Here is a 13,952-nt window from a genome sequence, read left to right on the forward strand (position 1 = left end):
TATCAAAGGTGCAATGCCATCCAGAGCTACAGATAGGCTGCGTATTTGCGTAAAATACCCCCACCCCCTCCAAAAAAAAAAATATATATTCAAACCCAATTACTTTCAATTAACTTGCGTACAGAAATGCATGCATTATATGAAAAACTTAAATGTATCAAAACAGCATGCATAAATACCCAATGAAGCTTTTCCAGCATGCGTACAAAAGAGCTAATTTCCGAAACACAATTACGAGCTGATTTACTTTTCAAGTCAAGCCTATTTATTTAGAACAGTTATATACATCTAAAACAATATTTCATTTTTTTTCAAATCTTAAAATGTCATGAAAAACCTAATACAGTGATGATTAGATCAGTGAAAAATATTGGTTACCCAATTAAGATGTAAAAACTCAATTGCTCAAAAAGTTATCTGGAGCTCTGGCCATCTGTCATGACATATGTGCTAACCTAACAAGGAAGTAGGTGTTATTATAATAACTTGATACAAGCAGGAAGGACTTAGAGAATTAGATCAGAAACACTCTATCCTTTCAAAGTGATCATGAAAATCTCTTAGAAATGTTTGTAACATTGAGTGTAAGAGCAATCCATCAATTTATTTCCAGTGTTCAAGAGATCTCTTGCTATAACCCGCAAATAATTTTTCAGTTTATCATTAGTTTTTAAAGTTGTAACAAAGATTGCTAAACTTTCATCCTTAATTCAGAATAATGAACATATACATAATATATTCCATGCCAAACTTCAGTTACCCCGGGGTAAGTCGATTTCACACTTGTTGATATCTCAGTGCACACAGCTCAGTTAATAAATAGTGTATACATCTGTACATGTGGATCATAGATTTCAGCTAGAAATGTTGATATTTCTGTACATCAATTATTCAATGACACTGTTTTATTGTCTACTGTTTTCATATTGTTTATTAAATAAGCAGTGTGTAAAGTTATTATTGCTGACAAATTTATTATAAGAATTTACTTCAATATTATTTGGTATTACAGAGGTAAAAACTTCTTTTTTTTAAAACAGTGTGCACACATTGTGTAACATGAATTTATCTAGTCAACAACTTTTAATCTGCCATCATGGCCAATGTTAAAGAATTAATACAAATTGAAAATTGATAGAAATCAGTTGTTTGCTTGAGCAGAGGTTAACCTGTTTCATGAATAATGTGAGGCTTTTCACTTTATGGCAGGGTGCAAGAGATCTATCCTGCTCAGAAATCCACATGCAGCCTGTTTTATTAGCGGCAGGGTATAAGGGACCGATTTTCCCACACAGAAACATATTTCCCTCCCTGTATTATTTTATCAAAATCACCTGGACCAATCAGATCTCAACAATGTGACTTGAAGGTTTGTTTGTATGTTTGTTTAACGTCACACTCAGCAATATTCCAGCAATATGACGGCGGTCTGTAAGTAATTAAATCTGGACCAGAGAATCCAATGATTGACATCATGAGTATCGATCCACACAATTGGGATACGATGACATGCATCAACCAAGTCAGCGAGCCTGACCACCCGATCCCGTTAGTCGCCTCTTACAAAGAGCATAGTCGGCTTTTATGGCAAGCATGGGATGCTGAATACCTATTCTACTCCGGATCTTCACGGGTCTTGACTTGGAGGTAAGATTGATGGTGTGAGTGGGTATTGTTTTATGCCACTTTTATTTTAGCAATATCATGGCGGGGGACACCAGAGATGTACCCATGTGAGTAATCAAACCCGGGTCTTGGGCATGACACTTTAACCACTGGGCTATCCCACTGCCCCACCACTATATAAAAACAACTCAAGTAGTGACATTCTATGCAGTATGTACGGAACTTACTAAACAAATGCTTTTCTTTGGATGCACATCATATGAAACTAGACTTTAGATGAAAAATGTGCTTGCAATATTACGACTTGTATTTGAAAAGCATTTATGACAAACAGAGTTTGTGAAATTGCAGTGTTTACATGCCAGAGTGCTGTGGAAAACATTGGTTCCTCAAGCATGTCTTGCAAATAACTTCCAGCTGCGCATCAGTTAATTCTACAGTAAATATGACCATAATTGGGGAGCTAAATTAAAATAAGGCCGCCAATGTTAAAATTAGTGTTTAGTTGCTATGTGAGGGCTGATATGTTACGCAGACTTAGAAGGTCTACTTACAGGGAATGCTTCCCTCACTTTGTTGGATGCTTCTTCAAACACAGGTGTCAACATCTGACTGAATCGGCACCTGCAAATGTACAATATTACTCAATGTCATTATTACTCAATACAAATTCATTAATTCTTGCCTGAACTCCAATCTATAAGGTATCAACATAACAAATTGATTTTAAAATAGTACATTATTCAGGACAAAGAGGACATTATTGATTCTCTAATCGTCTGACCAAGCTGGTGCATATCCTTCCATCATCTACATTCATGTAATCACGCTTACCCCAGTAAATCAGTACAGCAAGTTACTTTGAAGTTTCGGGATTTCTTGATCAAAAAGAAACGAAGGACAAGAAAATCCCTCAATGTCTTACATTTTCTTTTCCTGCTCTAGCCATTTGTGTTCCTAAGATTACACAAATTTTATAAATAGTGAGATTTATTTATCCATGTATTTTCTATGTTTTGAAATAATATTCCAGTGAATTCCTCATTAGATAACGACAGTTAAACGTGAAGAATTTACATACGTCCCTTCAAGTTCGACACAACAGTGTTTGACTGTATATCCATGAGGCCCTGACATAAAAATGCTTGGGACATAGACATCCTAAATAAATAAATTAGTTTACAAAAATACTCATTTCAAGTGGGCCATTCAGGCAACGTTCTTTTACACCGTGTCATAATGATTGCAATTGTTCAGCTAGCGCTCCAGGAATTTCAAAAACTGATGTCACATATGTAGATGATCTTTGGCTGATATTTGGGTGTTTCAACCACCAAAGCATATTGTCAGAATGTATACATGTGCAACTTCATGCAGTAGTGAAGCCCTCGGTGATGCAGGTCTTAGAGTTAAGTTAGACATTTAGTATGTCTACCACTGAGTATGTTGATGAACCTCAAGGGTTAGTGTTTGGTGCAGACAAACCAGTCTAGGGATCCTTGCCACGTGAAAGATTTAGGGTAGCTTGATTCAAATACTTTGGTTCATCTACAAGGCATAGACTATTCTACAAATTTAACAGATAAGAATAGATGGCATATCAAATTTGCAGGACATACTGTTGATATTTCTTAAATTACTACATCCAGAAGTCTTCAAAAGGTGACAGTCAGTGATCAATGATTATAGACTGTAGTCTTCATCAATTCCAAGCCATTCTCCACACTTATATTACTGAATTTAATAAGAAACTATATTAGAAAGTATTCTTGTAACCAAACAAATCATCACATTAATGTCTTTCACACAGGGTAGTCATAGCTGGAGCCAAGCGAGTGTGTCAGATTACCAGCTGTTTACAAGCATATAATATCCAGCCACTCGATTTCAGCTAGTCACCAGATATTGATCCCGAGCTGTATCCCGTAAATGTTAGTAGTTTTACACCTGTGTTCAATTGCAAAAATTCACAGCTTTCACTCGACACAGACTGTTACATCTGCATGGTTTGCGTTTTTTTTAATGTTGAAATGACCCAATATATAGATACATCATTTTTCACTCATAGCTGTCAATGACAGTTTCAATGTCAAATGGAACAGCAGAAACTTTTGCACCAACAAGTTCACGTATATGCAATGCCTGAATTCAATCAGGTACGAAATACAGGTATGTAAGCTGTTACATACACGCACAGTTACATACAAAAAAATTAATAAAATGAAATAAAATATATATATATACAATATTTTTATTTGTTTTTAAATAAAAAAAAGAAATGAAATGGAATAGTCCAATAAACTTATCATATCACACATGCACACCCTTTTCCCTGTCTACACACTGGAGTGAGTGAGTGAGTTTGATTTTACGCCGCTTTTAGCAATATTCCAGCAATATCACGGCGGGGGACACCAGAAATGGGCTTCACACATTGTACCCATGTCGGGAATCAAACCCGGGTCTTCGGCGTGACGAGCGAACGCTTTAACCACTAGGCTACCCGACTGCCCCGTCTACACACTGGAAGTCCTAGAACATGATGAAAGCTAAACAGCCGATAACGCATCATTCTGTCTCCAGTCAAATGAGCTGCATACATGTATTATCAACAGGATTTTCAGCGTCAATTCAAAGCTTCATTTCAATCCAGACACCTGTTGTTGTCAACACCTGTTGCTTCAATATCTCACAATGAATTCATCTACAGCTTGATCAGCCGGATACAATGTCAGTCCCCGAGACAATATGGGATTCAGACAAATGAGCCAGTATCTTCTTAAATATCTCTCATATTTTCATAATGGAGACAGCAAATTGGATTCCAAAATGTCATTTTATTAACTTCATTTTGCTGGCATATGCAACACACCTAAACAAATGCTAAAAATAAGGATAACCATTATCATTGAAGAGTAAGCATCAGTTTGTTCATAAATATATGAAGGAGAGAGAGTTTGTACACAGATTAATCTAGGATTCTAACAAAGTGCCTTTGGCAGGCATAACTTGGAGAAAATCAATAACTTGTTCTTATTTTCCTAAAAAAATATTCAGGTGTATTTCAACTGTATTTTAACATTGCTAATATTTAACACTGTAAAAGTAAGCATTGTTATTTGTTAAAGACTCTTTCTCTATTTTTGGTCATGTTATCAATGTAACACACAGCATCTCTAGAAAGCCATAACAATAGTTACTGCTATATTCATATTTACTTGAATTGTAAACATGGTGAAAGTCTTAATTCAACATGCAGCACCCAGCTAACAGCATATCTTGCAAGCTGTACTCAAAAACCATAAGATTATTTTACAGTTAATCAGTTGGCAGTTCCATATTGAGCAAATAAACTACAGTTGACTCATGTTTCATATCCTGTGTTTAGACTTTACAACCTGAAACATAATATTTTACCCGCATGATTTCGAAATGACTTTCTAGAATATTCAGTAACTACTTCCTAATACTTACCAGTCAGCATAGAAATTCACGAACACTATTTCATGTGTACCTGAAAAAGATAGATATATATACTGAGGGTTTATACCACTGATATCACAATAAACAGATGGAAATGGTGTTTTCCATAACAACTAGAACAGGAACCGAATATTATTACTTCAATAATGATACACCGTTGCTGGACTATGATAGTAAACCCTACTTCTTGCATCTCAATTGAGGCCGGGTTTATTAGTCACATTGTGTATTTATCCCACTGATCCAAAAAGTTGCAAATGTTGAACAACTCTTAATTTTTGAGAAGTCATTTTTTACTTATCATTATATAACTTACCATAATGTTCTTTCCTGACAGATCACATAGACATAAACATTCTTAACATTTTACTTAAACATTACAACCATGCCAACTACCAACCAAGGACTTTTTCAAAGGAAGATTTGTGAACCAAAGAAAAGAGAAGAAAATAAAAAATGTGTTCCTAGTTTTGAAAGAACCAACTGTTTTTTTGCAGAGACCATCATCTACGCTAATTACAATGTTAGATCATATTAATGATATCTGCTGTTATGAACGATTAATTAGGTCTTACTGACAATTGAGCAACAAGCAGCGTTAGAAATTGGCATTAGTCCTACAGTCCTTGCCTAACTGCCCAATAGTTAAGGTATCTCAAGGACTAGAAGAAATTTGCCCTTTTCAAGGGTTTTGCTTTATGTTATCATTATAACATTGTTATAAGGACTAGTGGACCAAAACTGTTAGTTTTTATTGCTGGCATGTGTGACATAAATACAGAGTGACGCATGCTAAGTGCAACTCAACTTCAGAACATCGCTGAGGAAAGTTGCCACTTGACATGATGTTACCTTGGTTACTCACCTAAAATACTATTGACATTGCCGTCGTTGAGGGGCTGGACCTCTGTCTTGACAACACTCACCAGCTGGAAAATACACAAGCCAACATAACTACATGCCCAAAGGTTGGAACTTGTCCCCAAATCGATGGCAAACGTCGGTCAAATTTCATAAATTGGAATTGAAAAAATACAAAATTCTCACATGATGAGTTCACAGCTAAGACGGCCATTAAAGAGAAAAAGGTTTAAATTATACATGAAAAACATTGAAATTGAAACTGTACTCATACAAACAAAATAAACTTAACATGTCAATGAAAACTAGTCATAAATACAATGCCAAAAGACCTCTGAAAAAATAGAAATGTTTGCAGATATTTTGCAAGAGACACATGGCATTAGGGCAGTTTCATAATGTTATCAACTTTATAAGATATTTTAAGACTCCGTATCATAATCATAGCTGAAAAATATGCTAGGAAGACATTTTGGTACCCTGTCAACATCTTAAGGAACATTCTTCTTAATAGCATAACATTGACTGAAATTTCATATTCTCATATTCAAGTTGTTAATATATTTGTACTTGAATTACAAGCATAGATTTATGACAGTATGTCACAGCAGTCATGGTTGTTGGTAGTCAATTATCATTCATAACTGACAACCAGCTGAGTATCAGAAGACCATAGTATAGGTGCTAATAACTGACCATCAACTCTCCAACCTCATCATCACAGCCTGCACAACTTTATAACCAGCTGACAATGCTGTTATCACAGCCATGTGATGTTGTTAATACTTCTTAATGACAAACGTAATTCAAACAAGGATAACTTCAACAATAATTAGCATAAGGCTTCACAAATACTGATATATTAGAAGTTGTTAAATGATTGGTAACCATGGTAACCATGGGACCCCAGTTTGTGCTATTATTACCATAATTACTGAAAGCCCTCACAAACAGAAATATATAGACCCGGCTAAATCCCTGGGAATACCTTATCATCACTGGTCAGAATACAATATGTAAATATCCAGTGTTTAATTATTAAAAACATCTCTGGATGTTACAAAATTCGAACAAGTCTGCATGTCCAATGGTAATATATTTGGGAAGACAAGTGACATTTTCTTTCACGAAATCGTACAGATATGGAAGATGATTTCTTCGGACAAGTGAAAGAAATTCGAAGTTTGAATCTTAAAAGTGACATGCCACTCATTAGTAGTCTGATACAGTAAAATAATTAAGAATAACTTTTGTTGTATTGATAAATGATATTGGTGGATGTCATAAGTATAACGTTAGCATAAATTAATTGAGAATGAAAACTGGTCTAGAATACATTATTCATTATTCATTCAACAATTCAAGTGCCACCATTTGGCTAGTGACTAGGTTAATTAATGCCAAGGGCACTAATTAAGCCCAAACAGACAGTTCAATATGTATACTTAACATAACTTCCTTGAGGCTAAGCTGCTTGTCTACTCACAATTTGTGGGCACTTCCTGACATTACGACAGAGAGTGATGGCCATCTGGCCATACCTCCCCCACCCCAAGGGTTAGATGGAATTTATTATTATATCCAATCTCTTGTACTGAACAAAAATAAATACCATCATGACCATAAACATTTGATTTTAATGTTCACAAATAAATCTTACAAATTATCAGCAGGATTTGTTTTGTTGTCCAGAGTTTTGCGTTTGCCTGCCTTATCTATATATCAACAAAAAGGACCAGTGTTCATTCTAAAATTGTCCAAATGTGGGCCAATGAACAAATTGACTGCTGAAATTTGGACCAAATAAAGTGTGCTAGATCACTGATAATAAATATACCTATCCTTAGCAATGCTTTTCATGATTTGGAGCCCATTTCATCTCTAAAAGAAAACCTGACATGTTTTTGTGTATGGTCATGAATATGTAGGAGTGTCTTGTAAGTACTAGCAGTGACACATTATGCACCATCATGATCCATTTTTAGCATTTCAGTAAACCTGGACACATCCCTGTGGTTCTCGCAATCTCAAATTACCCATCCTTGATTTCCATTTGCCAATTTGATTGGCTATGCTACTAGGTTTAACGTACCAATCAGAATGCGAGTTACAAACCAGCCTCAATGTTGGGTTTTACAGTCTCATTGATTACAATCAAGTTTGCGAGAAAATTCACCATTGAAAAAGCAACCGACACGCAAATGAACATGATGAAAGCCCTCAAAATTCTTTTGATGGAAAAAATGTCTTCATGCCCTGCAAAACTAGCAGTGGCTTCGTTTTCTAGGTAATACAACATGATACAAGTTAACTCCCTTACCCTTTCCTCAATGTTTGATTGTTCAGTTAAAGCTCTTGAACTAGTTCGACAGAGTGTCACTAGCCGTGTTGCTACTGTAGAACCTGTTCAACAGGCGAATTGCATAAGGACACCCACAAACAAAACTCGCCATATCTATTTACCAAGAAGGCTTTGCATAAATGCTGAGCTTGCTCAATATCAAAACTTTCAGTAGTGTATTTACCGCAAAAAGAAAATATTGTGAGTTTAAAAAGTTTCAGCAAAACTTCTCGGCACACAAGTACCAGAAACATCCATTGTTGACTTTTGGCACTTCACATTGAGCGGCATGCAGTCCGATATTTTCTGTATAATGTTATCTCATTTTTCAAATTCGAACATGATTTTTTGTTTGCTGACGAAAAATAAACACTCAAGTTCCTTAATTTCTAAAAATTAGCAAATTTTGATGTAATTAATTATAAACAAAACAATCTGAATTGTAACATCATCGATGGGATGGAACTTGTACGATCATGGCAATGGTAATACTATTACAATAATTTTGTTACATCTAATTAAATTTTCTAGAATTATTGACACGCATGTATAAATCTGTGTAAAAATATAACTCATTTTTATAGAGTTTGCAAATGATTTCGTTTGATAATCTTTCGGACACATTGACAAGCAGACAAACATCAGTGATACGTTTGGGCATGTTGGGCGTGGCCTAACTCGTGATTTGTTTAGTTGGATGATGCGCAAAATCTAAACTGATATACATTCTAGGTAAACCATTCAACAGCAAAATAATGCAGTTGACGTAAAATAATGAAACACTTGCAATTTTAGTTATCAATTCTGAAAACGGAAGCACGTACCGCATCACACATCGAAGCAAAATATGCAAAAGTTGGTAAGCTATCATAAAATAAATTCTGAAATAGATTCAAATACAAAAGAAAATACATAGTTTACTATTTTTCGACAACTGTTTACTATTTATTGATCTGGATAGCAGTCTTAACTCCTATTGGCTTCATATTTATTCGTGATTGCTGATTGTCTAAATCCAAATCCGTAAAGGATTCCATGCTCGATGATTTGAAAATTATTTTCTGAAAACGACAGCAGTGGAGAGCGATATAACATATTGATATGCCATAATAATAACAACAGAATGTTGTTATTGGTCTGTCATTGGAAGAAGGACAATTTGGAATATTAAGGATTGATTTTAAAATGTTTACTCCCCCTCCTCCGATATTTTCTGTATGAGGAAAGTAGGTAACACACTTCAACTGGATGAATGTAGGGCCTATGTGATTTTGTACCCAAAACAAAATTGTACCAAAGTACTTGGTGATTTTATACCCAAGAAAACTAAACTAAAATCTGTATGATCATTTATTTTTCATGTTTATTGCAAACAATGAGCTGAACATTATGATTAAACATTTCATCAAGTTCTGACTCTCCTAAATGTACCTGGTCCTTCAGTGAAGTCAGTCCACATTGGCACTACTCAAATTGATTGATTGTGATAGGAATGTAATAAATTCTGGTCACTGGAGAGGAGGCCAGTAAACTGGTAAACCGTTAGTTAATTGTGGTGTTTTGACAGGAAAGTGATAATAAATTAACCTTTTCATACAAAAAGCAATGTGTAAGTTTGAAACTACAAAAGTGTAATACAAAATTATTCTGGATACAAAAGCACATACCTGTTTCGGTACAAACTCTCAAGACATTTTACGTAGAAAAAGCACATTTCAAAAGGATTTCATGGAACGATGGGATAAAAAAATGTTTTCTAATCAGTGGAATTCCATTTCACATTTTAAAACAAGTTTGTTTTTTTACGTAACCAAGCTCAGGTAGACGGCTCATGTTTCGTCCTAAGAGTAGAAAAAAATCTAAATAATATGGACACCTCAGAAATGAGGGCTTTTAAAGTTTAGATTCTATCTAACTTGTCCATGAGATTGTTTGACGTTGGTCCATCAAAGAAAAATCCCTACGAAATTTAAAAAATACTAATTTATGACAGTGAAAATTTCAAGCACTTAACCTAAGATTATTCAAAGAAGGACAAATGTGTGTTTTTTTTATTGCAAATACTTTTGTTTTTAGCAATTCTTGTTTCATGATGGCAAGGGCACTTTTTTACACACCAACTGAGGAACTTGTGACACACCAGCTGATGAAGTTTGATACTGTGATTGCATATACAAGGGAAAAACAAGTTTGCAGCAGTACATGTATACATGCGAAAATAAACCACATAAGGTGACATAAAGTCAGGATGTGTGGCTGACAGGATAAAATACATCTGACAAAGGCAATCATGTATACAGGGACATTTCTTTTCACTCCACCCAGAAGGCTGAGACACTTAGAACATAAGGACCTATACTGACTGGATATTCAGAAACCAGTCAAATGATCAAGGATGTCAGATCCAAAGCTGGTGATGATCTGCATTTATTTTGATTTTTAGTACATTATTTCATTAGTGAGAACCCTGAAAAAATACATAAGGTAGGATATTTCCATGTATCTTTCTCCAACAGAACAGAACTGCAAGAATTGTCAATGTACGTATATATGTGCCCTACTCCTTTTTCAAAAGATAACATTCCCTAATAAATATATGGCTAACTCACCAGCTTAAGTGCCACCCTGGTTCTTATGATTAAACAAACAAAAATATCATGTACTGTTACAAGAAATTAATGTATCGTATTCATATAAAAATTATATTTAAGAATTAGGGTTTCTTTTGGATACAAACAACTTCATACACAAGATTAATGTCCATATGAGTTGTGTATGTATAGGTTCATAAGGATCTTAATTATTTCTTCTTTTTTTTATGGAATAATAAACTTAAATAATGACATCAAATAGTACTGTTACTTATTCACATTATTGATGTTCAGGTGAAAGATGACAATTGTTGAATAAAATATGTTTAATCTAAAGATACTAATTAAAGTCTGATCAGTTACACTGCTGATGCATTGACCAATATGAGGTATACATACACATAATCATTGTGGGACAAAAAATGGCTGCTAAATATAAAAATATAACTTAATGAAGTTAATCAATGTTAATATTTTAGAAGTTGTGAACAGCTGTAAACATTAACAAATCTATCATCAATACGCAATCATGGTGGAATGGAATAGATTTTAAGATGCTCCGTGAATTGTTGTAAAGTCATGCTAGAATCGATAAATATATTATAAAAGGAAAAATAATTTAACTATCCCACATTTAATTTGAAACTAACACTGAAAATATGTATATAGGATTTTATTGATATATACATCACACACCTGTGTATATCCTATCATATTAGGCATCGCATGAATGCTCTTTTGAAACATGTTTTGTCACGCCTATTTTTGCGCACCTGCTGTGGAGGGTAATCATTGACGTTCGACGATTTCTAGACTTATTGCTTCGCACACATAATTATTATGGTGAAAACAAAATCATCAGCATGTACATCGCAGATACATGAATCACATCCTTTTATATTCAACGTAACATCGAATGGTGATCCTTATATATCAACAAAAGTTCAAATAAATGATACCGAGAAACTTGCATGTGGCGTGTTAATTCATCTTCTCCCGTTTCCGGGTCACAGGAACATGCAAGGTCAAACGGATTAAAAATTATGCCAATTATATCATGAAAGTCACTTTGTAATTTCATATCAGTGGTGATTACTGATAATATGTAATGATTTGTGTTTACTCTGCATGTTACAGGCAAAATATTTCAAAAGTGACTATCAGCAGACTACCCCTGTCTGTGACATCACATCCAGGGACCTTTGCACAAACTGAAATATTGCTGTCAGAATATATGATCTTTATGCTCGTTCTACTCTCATATTAAATGGAAAATGACAAATGAAACATTCTTCGATTGAGAAGAACCTTAACTTTTGCCAAGGCATATATATATGAAGACAGTGTAAACTTTGTTGATATTAAAATAGCAATAAGTTATGCCAAGGTTCGGCAAAGCGCACGATGTTTGATGTTCGAACGTCTGCTGCATGATGACACAGTATTCGTATTTTCGTATATTGTAAATATTCAACCAAAACACTTGAGTTTATTTATTGTTTCCTGCAAACTTTATAACATGACATGTAAGACTAACTTGAATGTTCGTATTTTTGCAACTGACATGATGGCCTCGAAAATTTAGGGTTTTTTCTGTTTAACGTTTGGATAATAAATTTACTGAAATGGTTCATAAGTTACCATCGCGCTGTTATTTACCAATAAGAAACATCGAATTCATACTCAGTTAAAATTAACATATCGGAAATGTGATTATTGAAATCAGTTTGCACAAAAGGTTCCCAACGTGAAATGTAAACCACCTTCAATAACGTAATTCAGGCAAGATCATGAAAATTTACAAATTCTGTGTTCGTTTTGGTCTTAACCTTGGTATGATTAAAACATCAGGAAATTTTTACATAGTAATGTGTATTTTGCTATCAAGAATAAATGTGCAAAATATTTCTTCAATTGACCCTTGTATAATGAAGCACCAACTGTTTGAAATCACCCGGCCTCTTTACAGCACCTTATGCTAAAATTAATCCAGCAGGCAGGGCTAAGAAGAGTGAAAACAATTCAGCAGGCTAAAGGATGCTAATGAATATCAAGGGCGGCCAATTTGAGACTGTGGTAGCAATGGGGATGGGTCCAGGGGTTAGAGTAGATTTACTGAAATGCTAGCCCCGGAGATGGACTGTACTTAAAAAGCTATACTACCACTGAAGCAGAAAATACAAACTTCATAATCGTAATACTAAATCAATATATCATCACTATTGCACTATGAAGGCAACAGATTGCCTACAATTTCTGACAGAAAACATTGATGCCCTGAAAGTTAACCACACAGCAAAGTACATTATATTACACAAATATGTTTATTGTAACATGAGGCCAAAAAGAAAGAGTTGCGGTTCAAAATAAAAACATACCCTTATAAGAGAACTTATGGATGTCAACTTCTTTATTATGAGGAACACAACGTTTCGGAGTATATATACTTACTTCTTTATCACAGGTGAATAAATGCTGTGAGTGAGTTGGGTTTAACGCAACTTTTAACAGTATACCAGTTATATCATGGCATGTCAGCTTGATATGGGAGGAAAGCCTGAAGTGATGCAGGTCTCAGACATTCACCACTTTGGTGAAACACACGAGCATGGGTATGGTGCTGACAATACTAGAAACATAATCTGGGAGAACTGGGATTCGAACCCACAATCATAGGTTTCTGGCGTGCCCAAGGGACGCAACTCTGCACAGTGAATAGTGGCATCTTAGACGACTGGGCCACCCATGCCCCTGAATAAATGCTATGAAGCAGAGAACATATATGTAAATGTTCTTGTATGAACAACAAAAGTAATAAGATAACAAAGGTGGAAACTTAACAAAGGAGGCCAGCAGCTACTTGGCGGTGATTAGCAATGGACAACTTGAACCCGAGATTTAAAATATCACTGATTGGTAATAGGTAATGGACAACGGACAAACGGGAGGCGAGGTTCAATTAGCACCAGTCCCCTGTTATGAAATATAATTGGAACCACAATATTTATTTAAACCGTAAATAGGATGATATATTAGAACCTAATAAAATG

General features: G+C 34.8%; 1 protein-coding gene across 1 annotated transcript in view; it reads right to left on the reverse strand.

Moving 5' to 3' along the window:
* The window catches only part of LOC124149248 (endoplasmic reticulum resident protein 44-like), a 28,046-nt gene that overhangs the window by 12,457 nt on the left and 1,637 nt on the right, over positions 1 to 13,952 (reverse strand). Inside the window, exons 2-4 of the mRNA XM_046520705.2 lie at positions 5,975 to 6,038; positions 5,101 to 5,140; positions 2,181 to 2,250 (exon numbers count right to left, since the gene is read on the reverse strand). Of these exons, the coding sequence (XP_046376661.1) occupies positions 2,181 to 2,250; positions 5,101 to 5,140; positions 5,975 to 6,038 (174 nt within the window). The remainder of the gene's footprint in view (positions 1 to 2,180; positions 2,251 to 5,100; positions 5,141 to 5,974; positions 6,039 to 13,952) is intronic.

Source organism: Haliotis rufescens, unplaced genomic scaffold, assembly GCF_023055435.1.
Source record: "Haliotis rufescens isolate VD_foot unplaced genomic scaffold, xgHalRufe1.0.p SCAF_4, whole genome shotgun sequence".
NCBI classification, from domain to species: domain Eukaryota; kingdom Metazoa; phylum Mollusca; class Gastropoda; order Lepetellida; family Haliotidae; genus Haliotis; species Haliotis rufescens.